This window comes from Miniopterus schreibersii (assembly GCF_964146895.1).
Source record: "Miniopterus schreibersii genome assembly, chromosome: 18".
NCBI lineage: Eukaryota > Metazoa > Chordata > Mammalia > Chiroptera > Miniopteridae > Miniopterus > Miniopterus schreibersii.
Window position 1 is genome coordinate 6,580,525 of NC_138121.1, and position 14,511 is coordinate 6,595,035.

General features: G+C 49.2%; 1 protein-coding gene across 2 annotated transcripts in view; it reads left to right on the plus strand.

The window, feature by feature from the left end:
• LOC308547822 (cell adhesion molecule CEACAM21-like) overlaps nucleotides 1-14,511 on the plus strand; it is a 43,305-nt gene that overhangs the window by 3,391 nt on the left and 25,403 nt on the right. Inside the window, exon 3 of one of the 2 annotated variants that reach the window (XM_081118703.1) lies at nucleotides 840-2,748. The exons of the other annotated variant lie outside the window; for it this stretch is intronic. Coding sequence (XP_080974829.1) covers nucleotides 840-1,120 — 281 coding nt within the window. The 3' untranslated portion in view covers nucleotides 1,121-2,748. Of the gene's footprint in view, nucleotides 1-839; nucleotides 2,749-14,511 lie in introns of those variants that run through there. 2 annotated transcript variants of the gene reach the window in all.

Below are 14,511 nucleotides of genomic sequence, written 5' to 3' on the forward strand. Positions count from 1 at the left end.
AGTATTTCATCTTCTTGGTTAATTTTCTGAGCCAGGACTTTTAGTATTATGTTGAGTAAGTGGGGAAAGCAGCATCCTTGCCTTGTTCACGATTTTAGTAACATTTTCCTGAGTTTCTCCGTGGAGTATTGTGTTAGCTCTGGGGTTTCATGTGCGGCCTTTACCACATCGAGTAGTCTCCTTCTGTTCCTATAGTCCCTGCCCTTTGTTAAAACCGTAACAACTTCTCTCTAGAGATTCACCTCACAGTGATTTTCAATCCACAAGACAGGAAGTGAAGTCCTGTTCAGACTGAGGATTCCTTTAGATGAAAATTCTCCAGGCCCAAGGTCATGAAGACTGGGTCGGGCCATCTTTATTGCCCAATCAATTACTTAACAAGAGGTAAATGCCTTTTCACTTTCTGTAAAGTTCCCTTGGCCCCAGAGATGGACAGAGGTGGTAAGGCTGCCTTCCCCAAATACATGAAAATTTATATGATGAATGGGACCTGATATCTTTTGAAGTCAATGAATAAAAGCTCATGAGAGGAAAGCTCCACCTGATGGTGAGGTTATAGGACATGTGGGCAGGAAGGGGTTCCCTGTGCTGATACCACAGAGATGTCCATGGGAACAGGTCATCCTTGGGTGATCTGGGGTCAGAGAAGAGGTTCAGCCCTCCCTTCTCTTTACACATTTCACCTGAACAAAGACAATCATCCTTCTGCAGAGGTCACTGTCATCCTCTGGTGACTTTACAGAGCTTACCATAGGTTGTGACTGGCTGAGATCTTTGAGGAGGTAGCATGGCCCCGGGTCCGAAGCCCTCACTCAGCCATGTCCTCTGTTTCTCCACAGAGCCTGTGATAAAGCCCGTCATCCAGGCCAGCAAGACCACAGTCGTGGAGCACAGTGATGGTGTGGTCCTGACCTGCTACTCAAATTCGGATTTCACCCTGTGGTTTTTCAATAGGCGGCGTGTGAAGCTCAACAATAGGATGCTGCTGTTTTTGGGCAACAGAACCCTCACCATAGACCCTGTCCGAAGGGAGGATGCTGGGTATTACCAGTGTTTAGCCCTCGGACCTTACGGTTTCCAGAGAAGTGAGCTCTTCAAGCTGGATGTGAAATATGAGTGACCCTCCACTCCTGCTTTATGTTATTAAAGTGAATACACTTTTTTGCACCTTTTAAATAGATATATAGTGGTGAAAAGTACTTAGAAGTTTTGCATTGAGTTGATAAATACTCAAAAATGTGAGCTGACATTGTCATTATTGTTGACTTAAGGCCGCATTCCAAGCCACATCCCACCTCTGGTTGCTCTAAGTTGCACTATCTCCACAATGGAGGTGACGCAGAGTGCCCCAGAACATGGACAATGGCTCTGTGATGGCCGGAAGGAGCACATAATAAGCTCATAGGAATCTGAGCTCTGTCCCTCCTACAGGGTTTCTGTGGAGGGCGCCTGGATACTGTTGTGGACAATGGGAATGGACAGGAGGACAGCCATATGGGTAGTAACAGTGATCTTTTTCTTCATGTTTGACTTGTTCCCCAAATTTTCTAAATTCTTCTTGAGTATTCTTGTTTTCATGGCACTAGATTTACTTGCATAAGTTCGGTATGACTCTGCCCTCCTTGCTAATAAGATATAATTGGAAATACTGGTAATACAATCAAAGCTTTGGCTCAGTGTCCCAGTTCAGACTGATGCCCTGAGAATTAGAAATGACCTTGCCCTTTATGGAGCTAAGTTTGACCTGATGGGTCTTTTGGAATCTCCTGGAGGAAAGGTCATCGCCCAAAGCTGCAGAGCCTGCGGGTGAGGCGTGAGGGGGAGGCTTCCTGACCTCCAGAGGCTGTTAAAACTCCCATCCCAGCTTTCATAGAAAAACCTGTGTCAGAGCAAACTCTGGTGAATGTCGGTTCCTCTGCATTCAGGTCACCAATCTGTCAAACCCAGTGACACCAGCCATGTTGTAGGATCAAGAATACTCTTCTTCCTCGGAGGTGATATTGGACGAAAGGGAAGGTGACTGTGGAGAGAAATGTAATATCTCCATGGAAAACTCCAGAAGCACAGCCTTCTGGGAGATCAGGTGCGGCTCTGTTCAGGGTCTCTCAGCTGTTCTGCACCTGCTTATAAATTGCTGGGAACTCGCAGCTCTTCATAAACTGCAGAAGCTGATGGAGATGCAAACTGGGTCTTGGCTGAAAGAGATTTAGTTGTGTTTCCCTCCACTGTGCAGAAAGCAGCTTTGTTATGACCTAGAGGCCTAGTGTCCCCTCAGAGTCACTAACCTTTACACAGGCTCTTCCTGACTGCAGGCCTCTGACCTCCATTTGTTTTAGAGCATTTCCTTTAGAAATGTAATTGCAACTTGTAATTCAGGTTCTTTCTCTTCCCTTTTGAAATATATGTAAGTCTGAAAGCTTCTTGCCAGTGCTCTGACCCAGAGAATATCTTTCTCAAGGGCCTTGGTCCATCTCTTTGAAATGTAATCCTCGGGGTGTCCCTGTGTCCCAGTCAGTGAGTGAGGGTAGGAGCCTAACTCAGGTGGGGACATTTTTAATGAAGAGGTAAAGCAACCTCCTGTCAGGATTTCATGAGAAGTTTTACTTTTCTTTTGTGTAAATCCAATTAGCAAACACAGCTGCCTATGATTCCCTTCTGCTGCTTTAAAGTCTCCCAGCCTCCTGTTTCAGGGGCTCCGCTCTCCCAGCCCTCCCGCATGGTCTGGAATAAAGTCTTTGTTGCCTCCTTAAGTTTCTCTGACCCCTGGTCCTGTCACCTTGCTCACAGTGTCCATCTTTACCATATTTTCGTTTTCCAGTCTCTCCCCTTGTCTGGCTACAGTCCTCCATAAACATTCCGGGCTTTCCCCCATCGCTTCTGAGGTGGCGTCACCCCAGGAGGTGACCTCACTGCCCAGATCCTTCTGAGGCTCCCCCTTTCCTCCCGGCGGCCTTTGTCCCCGCACCTGAGCCCTGCAGGGGTGACAGGGCTCAGCCTTCAGCGCTCCAACCATCACTGGCCTTCTCCTTGCACATCCGTCCTCACTGCACCTTCAGGGGACACGGTCCCAGGCATTTTAAAAGTCATTTCGTCATGAAACAAGCAGGTCGGTGTCACGTCCTGCCCCCAGCCCGCAGCGGCCGACCTTGTTCCCGGCCCTGCACGGCCCGAGCTCGGGCAGACGTGTGTCTTCATTCTTTCCTGTCTGTCGTTCTCACAAAGTGCACGCGCCTGACCTTAGGGAGGCCCCATCCAGAGCCTGGGGAATGGGAATAAATGTCCCCTGGTTGGTTCCTGTCCTGCCCTTGTGGCCTCGGGGTAGATCTGGCTGAGGTCTTTGGAGGCCTGGCCAGGTGCTGACTGTGGGTAGGCAGAGGTGGGCATGGGGGGCAGGGGGGTCTGCTCAGAGCCAGGAGAGACATTGTAAAGCCTGGAAGGCTGGGTTTTAAGCATTACATGTGTTCAAGGGGACCTAGGGATGCAGTTAGAGGGCTTTTGGGGGGCTCATGAAGGAGCTTAGGAGCATGAGTAAGGGGTCCACCGCCTGTTGAGGGAGAAGCCGCTGCAGCTGGTGCTGAACTGGGGGTGCCATTTCTCAGACTTGGATGCATGTGAGGCCCCGTGAGACGCAGGGCTGGGGGAAAGGAGAGCACACTATTGTTTTGTTCTTGAAAACTCAGACTAGCGCCCTGACGCTGGGACAAGAGGGAGCAACAGATGTACAGGCTGGCAGGGGACATGGGAGAGGGGACAAGGGAAAGAAGTAAGTGTCGGTGGGAGCTAGGAGCCCGGGGAGGGAGGACGGGTTAGGACAGGGACACCATGAACAGAGGCGAGCCAAGGGGGTCTGGGGTTTGATTCAGGAAGGGAGTGGAGAGCAGGGGAGTCAGACTAGAAAAGGAGTTGAGACGGAGCCTGGGGACGGTGGGGAGTGCAGGGCAGGCTTGGGGTGCGGGCCAGACTGAGGGGCAGAGGTGTCCAGTCCCCAGTTCCCACCCAGTAGGGCCGTGGGCAGCTGGCTCTGAGGGTGGGCTGGGGGCAGCAGCTTCCTCGGCCTGGGAGAGCCGCGATAAGCCAAGTTTCACGCCCGTACACCAAGACGTGCCTCATCTGTCTATAAATTAGCATTGTCCCTGGGGAGTTGTGTGTCAGCGAGTAAGTCTGCCTAGGAGCCTGGGGACAGGCAAGGGAGTGGCTGATGGTGTGTGTGGGAGGACGGGGAATTGAGGGCCGGGATGAACTTGGAGTGAGTGGGGCCCTTTCCTTCTTTGCTGACTGGTCAGAGTGAACTTTCTGTGATTCCACAGGCGAGAGCTCTGTGACAGGCCTTGCTCCAAACCCCAGGAGTCTGCATGTCATTCCCTTATGAGGTGTCGCCAGAGGCTTCACAGTGCGCCTTTCATTCCTCTAACATGGGCGAGGTGGCGGCACAAGGACCGCAGCGTGTCCTTCACTCCGGAGGCTACGTCCAGCACAGCCCAGACTAGTGGAGCCACAAAAGCCTCACGGATGTGACAGATCCCTGGATGGTCACAAACATGGATATTCCAACAGCTGATGTTTTGCTTAAACTGCCGATCACTAGAGCTGATCCTGTGGCTGGTGTCACTGTCATCACTGATGTCATTGTCTTAGAGCATCAACATCAGCAGGCATCCGCTTCAACACTGTAGTTGATTTCTAATTTCATACCATCGTGATCCAAGAAGATGCTTGATATGATTTCAAACTCCTTGAACTTGTAGAGACTTGTTTTGCATCCTAACGTGTGGTCTGTCTTTCAGAATGACCCACGTGCACTTGAGAAGAATGTATATTAGGCAGTTTTAAGAATGTCAATTAAATCCATCTGACCTAGTGTGTCATTTAGAGTCACTGTTTCCTTGTTGATTTTTTGTCTGGAAGATCTATCCAGTGAAGTCAGTGGGGTGTTAAAGTCCCCTACTGTGACTGTATTGCTGTCGATCTCTCCCTTAAAGTCCTCCATCCTGAAATTCTTAGTGGCTTTTGGACAGAGAGCCCCGCATTTTCACTTGACACCGGCTTTTCCTGGCTCTGCTCCAGGGGTGACCCTGGGCTGGAAACAATGATCTGAGCCTGTTGGGAGGCGCAGTTCGCAACGTGGCCAGCAGAGGGCGCGCACGGTAACCGGAGGGGCCGGGGAGGGAGGCGCGCGGTTCTGGGCTTTTTCTCCTCTCCTGGTGTCATCACAAGTGTCTAATGCCCAGGACCACTGTCCCCGCCTCTGCGGCTCACAGAAGGAAGAGTCCCCATCTGTGATGCGCCCCAGAGTTTCAAATGCAGAGAAATCGCAGCTGGTTGGCTCTCATGTGAAAAGCAGGAAACAGACACAATAAAGTCTGCACTAAATATTGGGCTTTAAAAAAAATACTGGAGAGAGGAATAGGAGAAATGTGTGTGTGTGAGTGTGTGTGAGTGTGTGTCTGATGGGAAAGAGAGCAGCTGAGTCCTCCTCTTCCCAGAGGGAAGCCCTTGACTTGGAAATACCTAAAAGACAAAAACCAGCAAGAAGCCTCGAAGCTGTGACTTATGTATTTGCTTATTTTATCTTCATTGTTGAAAGTATTGCAGATGCCACCTTTCCCCCACTGACCCCCTCCACCCCGCCCCCCCATGCCAGTGTCCGTGTCCATGGGCTGTGCATATGTGCGTATGAGCCCTTGATTAATCCCTCCCCACCCCTCCCCCTCCCCGCCTTCCCTCTGAGGCCCCTCAGTCTGTTCCACGTCAAAGCCTGTTACTCCAAGAAGACTTTGTTTCCATGGGGGGAGCTGCTGTTCCTGCGGCAAATGTCCTCAGCGAGGCACAGAGAGGCCAGAACCTTCCTGCGATCACTTTGAACAGCACACAGAGCCACGGGGCTTATCACGGCAACGTCCAGTGTTGTCACAAATGCAAGAAAGAACACCCCACAGGAGGGAGGGGGAACTGGTTTGGCTTACACTGCGAATATTAGACACAGACTAACAATTTCATGTCCCACCTGCAAGGGGAGATGAAAGCTCCTTGGGCTTGTTGATGATCACATCCAAACGATATACCCTGCCCGGGCTTCACACACTAAGATTTCAGAAGCCCAAACTTCTTGGCACTGGCTTTATGTGAGCTGTTAAAAACACACCCTCAAGGTGGAGCTAAACGGCAAGGGCTGAGAAAACCCAGGGTGAGGTGGGAGTCCCAAACTCAGGGCAGGAGAAAAATGGGCGGCTTTCAGTTGGAATTGCTTTATGAGGGTCTGAACAAAACCTTTTACTGGATAAATGAGGGCCTGAACTTGTTCAGCTCCGAAGATAAGAGGCACTTCCTCCCTCCAGCCCATTTCTAGGGTTTACTTAGGCAACTAAGAGTCAGCGTGGAGTGTCAGAGTGCATTTCTCATGACGTGCAGAGGCCCTTTAAGGAATGACTTTTATCCAAATGTCACCATCTCAGGAATGCAAAGATGTGTTAGTTACGATTTGTGTGTTTTCTCACTGGGTTGAGGTACTCCCTTGCAGGAGAGTAGCAGCCTTACTGGAAGCTAAATTATTATTGGAAAAAATTAATTCCCAGTTGGGGAATTTCCTCCGAGTGACAGTGACTGAGGGACTCATTTAACTGTGCTAATACTGCAACGCATTCGGAATATCCGGCCTGCTCTGCAGTATTTTCATTGTGCCTATCACCCCTGTTTTCTGGATTAGCAGAACATACAAGTGGTCCAATTAAAACTCAAGTAAGTAAAATTTCCAGAAGCTTTTAATGTCCCTTGGCCAGAAGCTCTCCTTACAGTGCTCCTCAACCTAGAATCTACTTCTTTCAGTAAATACGTAGCTCTTCCCTCATTAGTCACTGGTCACCATAAGCATCTGGATGAAAGGACATACGAATCAACCTTACTACAAGGATACATTTGGCATAATTACCAAGCACTTATTAACCAGCTTATAGAATCTGATGAATTAGTGACAGTCATTTCACCAGTGTGCTCCCAGGAGAGGACAGCTTCAAACACCACAACTTATTTTGAACCTTGGAAATGACATCAATTAATGACTCTCTCTAGCATTGCTAAGAGGGACATTATCAGGTGCCAAACAGTGCGCGGACATCTGCCCCTGTGTCTGACACTTGCCTCCCCCTACAGAGATCAAGGATTTCTCGAGAAGGAGAGGCTGCTGACATCAGAGCCTGACAGCTATCCCAAGACGTCAACAAGGCCTGTGTGCCTGCAAATTGTTGAACTTCATTAGCTTGATTGGCTTTACCTGTCTGCTGCTATTAGTCATGATAATAACTATCCTTGTTCTTTGGGCTTTTCACAGACTTTGTATATATAGCCCACCTGTTAATAATTGCTAAAGGTGTGTATAAGATCACTTTTGTATTATCAATAATGTTCTTTTTTCCCACCCCCCGTAACAGAGTTAGGAGAAGTGAGCTGTAGGAGGGATGGGCTCAGGAAACAAGAGGCAAAAGAAGAGCCCTTGAAGCCTCGGAGAGGGGCTGGTGCAGGTGACGGGCCTGGGGAAGGAGGGGGGAGGGGAGAGGCGAGGGCTTGGTCCCCGGACAAAGAGCTGCTCTGGGTCTTCCCTCCTGGGGGGCATTTATCTGGAGGTATCAGGCAAGGGTCCCAATAAAGTACTCGTTAGCTTTTCTGCGTGTCATTTCGAGGTCTTGGCCCCCTTTCCTTCTGTTTATTTTTAAAAATAAATTAAAAATTTTAAATTACAGTTGACGTTCATTGTTATATTAGTTTCAGGTGTGCACCGCAGTGCTTGGACGTTACATCACTTACTAAGTGGTCACCTCAATGAATCTCGCACCCATCCGACATCACACGTAGGTAGTTATTAGATTAGGACCGGTCCTATTTCCTGTGCTGCACTTTCGTCCCCAGGACTGTTCTGAACAACCAGCTTGTGCTTCCTAATCCCTTCGCACTGTTCGCCCATCGCCCCAACCCCCCTCCCATCTGGCAACTGTCAAAATCTTCCCTGTATCTATGAGTCTGCTTCTGTTCTGCTTGCTTATATTTTGATTTTTGGGTTCAATTGTCGATTGATGTGTATTTATCATCATTTTATTGTTTATATTTTTTATATTTTTTATCTTCTTAAAAAAATACCCTTTAACATTCCATGTACGTCTCCTGGACTTGGCAGAGTTAATACTCTTTTTATGTTTTCTTTTTTGAAATTTAGAAGGAATGTTATTGCAAAGGAAAGGAATGGGATGTGTTTGTTTTTAAGAGAATTTAAAAATAAGTAGTTTGATGGTCAGATTGTAATAACTGAAGAGGTGTATAGTGTGCCCTCAACTTATGAGTAAATGCCATACTAGATGCAAAATACAGAAAAATGAGACACAACAAAACTTGGATCATGAGAGCTTATGGGTTAGAAATGACCCAGAGCATTTTTCTAAATAAAGCCTCGTGGGACCTGGCTGCCTCCCATCTACCTCCTTTTCGCTTTTGAGAAAACTCAGCCTTGACTTCCATCCGAGGTTACAGCCTCGCCCCGTCCCCAACGGTCCCTCGTTCAGCAGGACAAACGCTGACATTAAGGCTTCCTAGGAATGAGCTTCCTGGCACTGGGGGAGCACATTCTTCTATCGGAATCTTGGTCATCAGTGTGTCCTTTGGATTGATTTATGACCAAAACTTGAAAGTCTGGCCACAAAAGGGCCACACACTCAGCCTGACAAGCTCAGGGGAGACCTGCCTGGTGGGACTTAGAAACTCAGAGACCTAAACACGGTCTGAAATTAAAACTTTCTAACTAAAAGCGAGTTATGGTGGGTAGTCATGCCTTAGGCTGGTATCTTCCCTAACAAAGGTCAGTCTTTAACTGAGCCTGTCTATTGTTTTTCTGCATCTATAATAACCTACCTTTGGGATCTTAGAATCATTTCTTTATTTCCAGACTTCTCACTGCACCAGAGCAGACCACAAAACCCCTCATTGCTATTGTCATGTTAATTGTTAACTATCCTGTACCCACCAGTTAAAATTAGTATGTGTCTATTTGTTCTCCTTTTTATCCAGTTTCAGAGATTCCTCCCACCTCCCTAATCTCTCACCAGTGCGGTTCATGTAACCCCTTAGGGCCCCTGCTTTGATGGTAGTGTATAAAAAAAGGGAGAAAACTCCCATTCTCTGAAGCATTTTCTCAATCCATTGAGTCTTGGCTTGCCAGCAATTCTCATCAGCTTGGCTCAGATAAATTCATAAAAATTCTCTACAGGTTTAAACAATTCTTATATTGACAGCTGAAAATTCTGGCTTCTGAGCAAGACTTGGTCTTTATGGTGACCGGCCCTGGCCCTGCAGCTACCCAGGGCCTGCCAAGAGCTGCCTCATCAGAACAAAACACTCATCACCCTTATCGCTCAGAACATTCCACGAGTTTTAGTTGCTTAGTTCTAAGAACCAGGAAATAACAACGAATATCTTCCTATGATGTCACAGAGGAAACCGAGGATTCTTAAGGGGGGGTCCCTGGCCCCGAGTCTCACAGCCCGCAAGGGCACCCAGACGCGCCATGGGGTGTCTATGGACACTTGGCGTCTCTGCTCCAGCCCTTTCTGTGTTTCCTCCTGCGTCAGAGGGACTGAAAGGTTAAATGCTACATTTTCCCCACAACGAGTGATTGAGGATCCAGACGGGAGTTAAACTCAGCCTCCGAGATACACTCGTGTGTGGACTGGAAGCTGGAAGGGAGAAGGGGCGCTGCTCCTGCTGCTGCGCTGCTGGGGGCGCTGCAGGCCGCGCGGGGGGGGGGGGGGGGGGGGGGGAGAGCTGGTGCTTCTCTGCGGGGGGGGGGGGGGGGGGGCCTGAGGCAGCACCACGTGGAAACCAGGCTTCCAGGGGCAGCTCCCCAGCTTCCATTTCTCTACCCCTCCAGGGCTTTACAAGCACCTGATTCTTTCTATTAAAGACCCTTCTGCACAAGTGTTCATGGCAGGGTTACTTGTAATAACCCCAAAATGGGAAACAGCACAAATGTCCACGAACGAGTGACAGGATAAACAAATTTGGTGCATCCCTACAATGGAATAGAACTAAGATTTAAAAAAAAGAAAGAAATACATCAAAATAATCATGTTCAGTCAAGAAGCCAAACTCTGCCCCACATTGCATACTGTATGATTCAACTTTTGAAATTTCTGGAAAATGCAAACTCATCTATAATGACAGAAAGCAGATGAGAGCTAACAGCACTGGGGGGGGGAGGGGGACGGAGTGAAGAAATTACTGGAGGGCCTGAGGGGGCTTTAAGAGTGAGGGACAGGTTCATTGTCTTCATTGTAACAACCCCTCTGGTGCATGCATCTGGCAAAACTGAATAAATTGTATACTTTCAATATGTTAAGTTTATTATATATCAACTATAACTCAACAAATATGTTTAAAATTATATATGCACATGTGAAATATTGCTTAAAGTATAAGCTGAATGGAAAATATAAAACTCAAAAGAACACCTAACTGTAACATGCCTTTTCCTCGCACATTTATATGCGTCTCCACCAGAGGGCGGCAGAGTTAGCTCGCAGCCTGGAGCCTCCCCAGGAGGCTGCTGACCCCCCTCAGCAGCACCCACAGCCCAGCAGGGCCCAGCCCCACCAGCATCGCTCAGCCCACAGCCCCTCTCGCCCTCCACGCTGCCCACCCTGGGCTCTGTGAGCTCCTCCGTCCAGCCAGGCATCTGCCCACCAAAGACCAGTCCCCTGCAGGCAGCTCTTCCCCCCACCCTCTGTCCTTCAAGGGGCGAATGGCCACTCAGGATTCAGGTCTCAGCCAAGAGGTCACTTTCTCAGAAGGGCTCTCAGTGACCCCCAGACCAGCTGAGACTCAAGTACACGCTCTGGACACACCAGAAATTTCCCTTTACAGCCCTTCTTTGTATTATAATTAATTCCTTCGTTCTATGATTTATCTGAGAGCCTGTCTCTGTCTTATAAGGTAAACTCAGTGAGCGCAGGGCCCACATATGTCCTGTTCTCTGTGGGGCTCCCAGGGCCCAGCCCAGGGCCAGACACATCACACATGCTCAGTAAACACTCATTAAATGGGTAAGGGAAACCACACAATGGAAGCCTGTCATCCTGTGTGACACTTGCAGTCAAATCATGTTCCTTACAGACATGAAGGCATATCTGGGGTGAAGGCCCTGCTTCCTTCACAGCAGAGCCGTGACCCTCAGGCAGGTTTAGCGAGTCTAACTAAAAGCTCAATCTGGTGACCTAGTCATTTCATTAAAGTCGCTGAGCACCGAAATCATACCAAAAAAACGTAAAAATACTGAAACACTGTTCTATCAATATAAGCATATGGACTTTTGACTTCTTATTAGAGAAAAGTTAAAGGACACATTTGACTCTGCTAATGAAAAGGCTTCCTGCTCTGTTGTCCAGAGCGTCCCTCCGAGGCGTCTTAGTTGAGTCCCTCGTGTTATATTATCGGCAGCTGTTCAGGAGGCACCAGGCGTCCTGTGACCCTGACTCATGCCTCAGGTTCGTGTTCACACCATCATCACTTGCTGCTTAATCGGTCCCTTTGTTGCATTTTTCCATGTCCCTAGTTTTGATTAGTACCTGCCCAGCCTGCCTGAGGGACTGCAGCCCCGTCTCTGCTGGGGCACTGGGGGTGGGAGTGTCGCAGAGGGGTGCCTGCTAGGTTTCAATGTCACCCAGGTACCTTCATGGTTAACCTAATTTCGTTCAAAAATGTGCGCAGCGTGAATGCTGGAGAAAGGCCCTGATGTGACTTCCAAAACCAAATGGGTTTGTAAGGGCCCCTGTAGTCGTGATAACTTTATGGCGTCTCTGTATTTTCTTAGTTAGAAATATTGTGCAAGGGTGTCCAGGAGACGATCCGATTGTTTGTCGTTGTTTACCCGCTGGTTCTGGAAGTGTGTCACGCACTCCTGCCATGTGCCTTCCAGGCACTGTCCAGGGCCCTGGGGACACGGCAGTGGTCAGGAGAGACCAGCTGGACATTACTGCTGATGTTCAACTATTTACTTGACAGCTAATATCTGAAAGGCATTGTCAAGATGCCCTAGGACCCTTGATCCCAGCCAAATGCCTCACCTCACTGTGCTCCTCTAGAATTTTCCTGAATCTCCTTGTGTTTTCCCAATTGTTCTCCTCTCACACCCCACATCTGGTCTTTCAACAAATCCTTTCGGCTGTGCTCAGAACAAATGCAGAACCGGGCCCCTTCTTGGCACACTGGCCTGCCCGCCCCGCCTGTCCCCTGGCTGACTGCACCCCCCCTCTGGCCACGCAGACAGACCCTGGCTCCTGCGGCCTCAGGCAGATGCCCTGATTCCCTCCCCCAGGCAAGTTTTTCTTTTTTCTGTCCGAGTCCATGGCAGGATGCGGGTGGGACTGATAGTTCTTTCTCAGTTTTGTTAGTTACTAAACAGCTTAAAATCAATATTCCCCCAAAAGAAACTTTTGGGTGGCAAAATTTTGGTTCCCTTCACTAAACGTAGAGCACTCACCCCCCACCCCTGCTCTGAATCCCCCCCCCCCCGTGGCTCCCCAGTTTACTGAGAATAAAGTTCTGGCCTATGGCCCCCCTCAGGGCCCCTCCCCTCCCCTCCCCCTCTGTCTGCACCCTTCAGGTCACTCCCTCCTGGCTGCTTTAACACTTTTAATTTAAAAGAAGAAAAAACACCCCAAGGAAAACTCGCCTTATTCTACCATACCATAACATATTTTCGTTGCCGTCGTTTGGTTTTGGGGCGACGCCCCACCGCATGGCAGGTCCGAGGCCTGGGTCTTGTCTGCCCTGGGTCTCAGCGGTGCCTCAGCGGGCGAGCGGCTGGTCGCGTTTGATCCATGAGCAGAGATCACACGTGACAATGGTTGGAAGGGGGAAGTGCGGGCACGGCGACCTCACAGAGCTGGGCTGCGGCCCTAGCCGAGTGACCAGGGCGACCCTTCCCGAAGCGGGGCGGCCGAGGGCGAGGGAGCCCGGCTCAGCCAGAGCTCCCGAGGGGCAGGAGCCAGAGGAGGCCAGGAGGTGGGAGAGCCGAGCCAGTGAGTGATTTCAGCAGACCCATCTGGTGATTAAATGAGCCACTGTGCCTGAAGGGCCAGCGCACAGTGAGGGCTCAGAAAGGCCGGCTGGTGTCATTATTGCCCTCCCGTGGGCACGCGGCCAGGGTCGCCCACTTGGGAACAGCAGTAATAGAGGAACAATATTCTCCCCTCCTGACCACGCGGGCGATTCACGGCATCGAGCCTTGGTTACAGCTTGACTGAGGTATAAGCGACAGACAAGCCACACACATGCAAAGTATACGTCCTGATGAGTGTTGACACGGGCACACTCTCCACGTGTATCCATGCCACCCAACAGCTTCCACGTGCTTTGAGCCGCTTCTATGAAAAGTTAATTCTCCTGGTATGTCTGTGTCCCAGTCTCTAACTTGGGTGGGGATCTTTAAAACCAAGAAGTAAAAAAAAACAAAACAAAAAACCTCCTTGCCCTGGCCAGTGTGGCTCAGTTGGAGTTTCATCCCATACCCCAAAAGTCTGCAGGTTCAATCCTTGGTGGGGACGCTTATGGGAGACAGCCTATGGATATTTCTCCCTTACATTGATGTTTCTCCCTCTCTCTCTCTCCTCCTTTCTCTCTCTCCAAAATCAATAAAATGTATCCTCGTGTGGATTAAAAATAATAAAAACAATAAATAAAAAATATGAAAACCTCCAATCCTCAGGATTCCATGAGACGTTTTATTTTTCTTTTGTGTAAAGCCAATTAGGAAACACATTACCTTTCTCTCTACAGTCACCTTTCTTTTGATCAAATGTTCCCTCAAAAAAAGAAGAGTCTTTTTGATCCTACAACACGGCTGGTGTCACTGGGTTTGGCCTGATTGGTGACCTGAGTGCAGAGGAACCGACATTCACCAGAGTTTGCTCTGACGCAGGTTTTTCTGTGAAACCTCAGGTGGGAGTTTTAACAGCCTCTGGAGGTCAGGAAGCCTCCCCCTCACGCCTCACCCGCAGGCTCTGCAGCTTTGGGCGATGACCTTTCCTCCAGGAGATTCCAAAAGACCCATCAGGTCAAACTCAGCTCCATGAAGGGCGAGGTCATTTCTAATTCTCAGGGCATCAGTCTGAACTGGGACACTGAGCCAAAGCCTTGGTTATATTACCAACGTTTCCAATTATGTCTTATTAACAAGGACAGGGTGGTACTGAACTTATGCAAATAAGTCTATTGCCATAAACATAAGAATACTCGAAAAGGCTTTAGTGATTTTTGGAGAAATCAAACAAGGAGACAGAGTCAGTGTTGAACTCGCATGGGTGCTCTTTCCCATGGCCCACAGCAGTGTCCCGGTGCCCGCCACACGTCTCCCTGGAGGAGGGACAGAGCTTGGATTCCGGGAGCTTATCGCCTGCTCCCACCGGTCATCACATGACCACTGCCCATCCTGTGAGCACCCGGTGTCACCTCCACTGTGGAGATGGTGCAAATGAG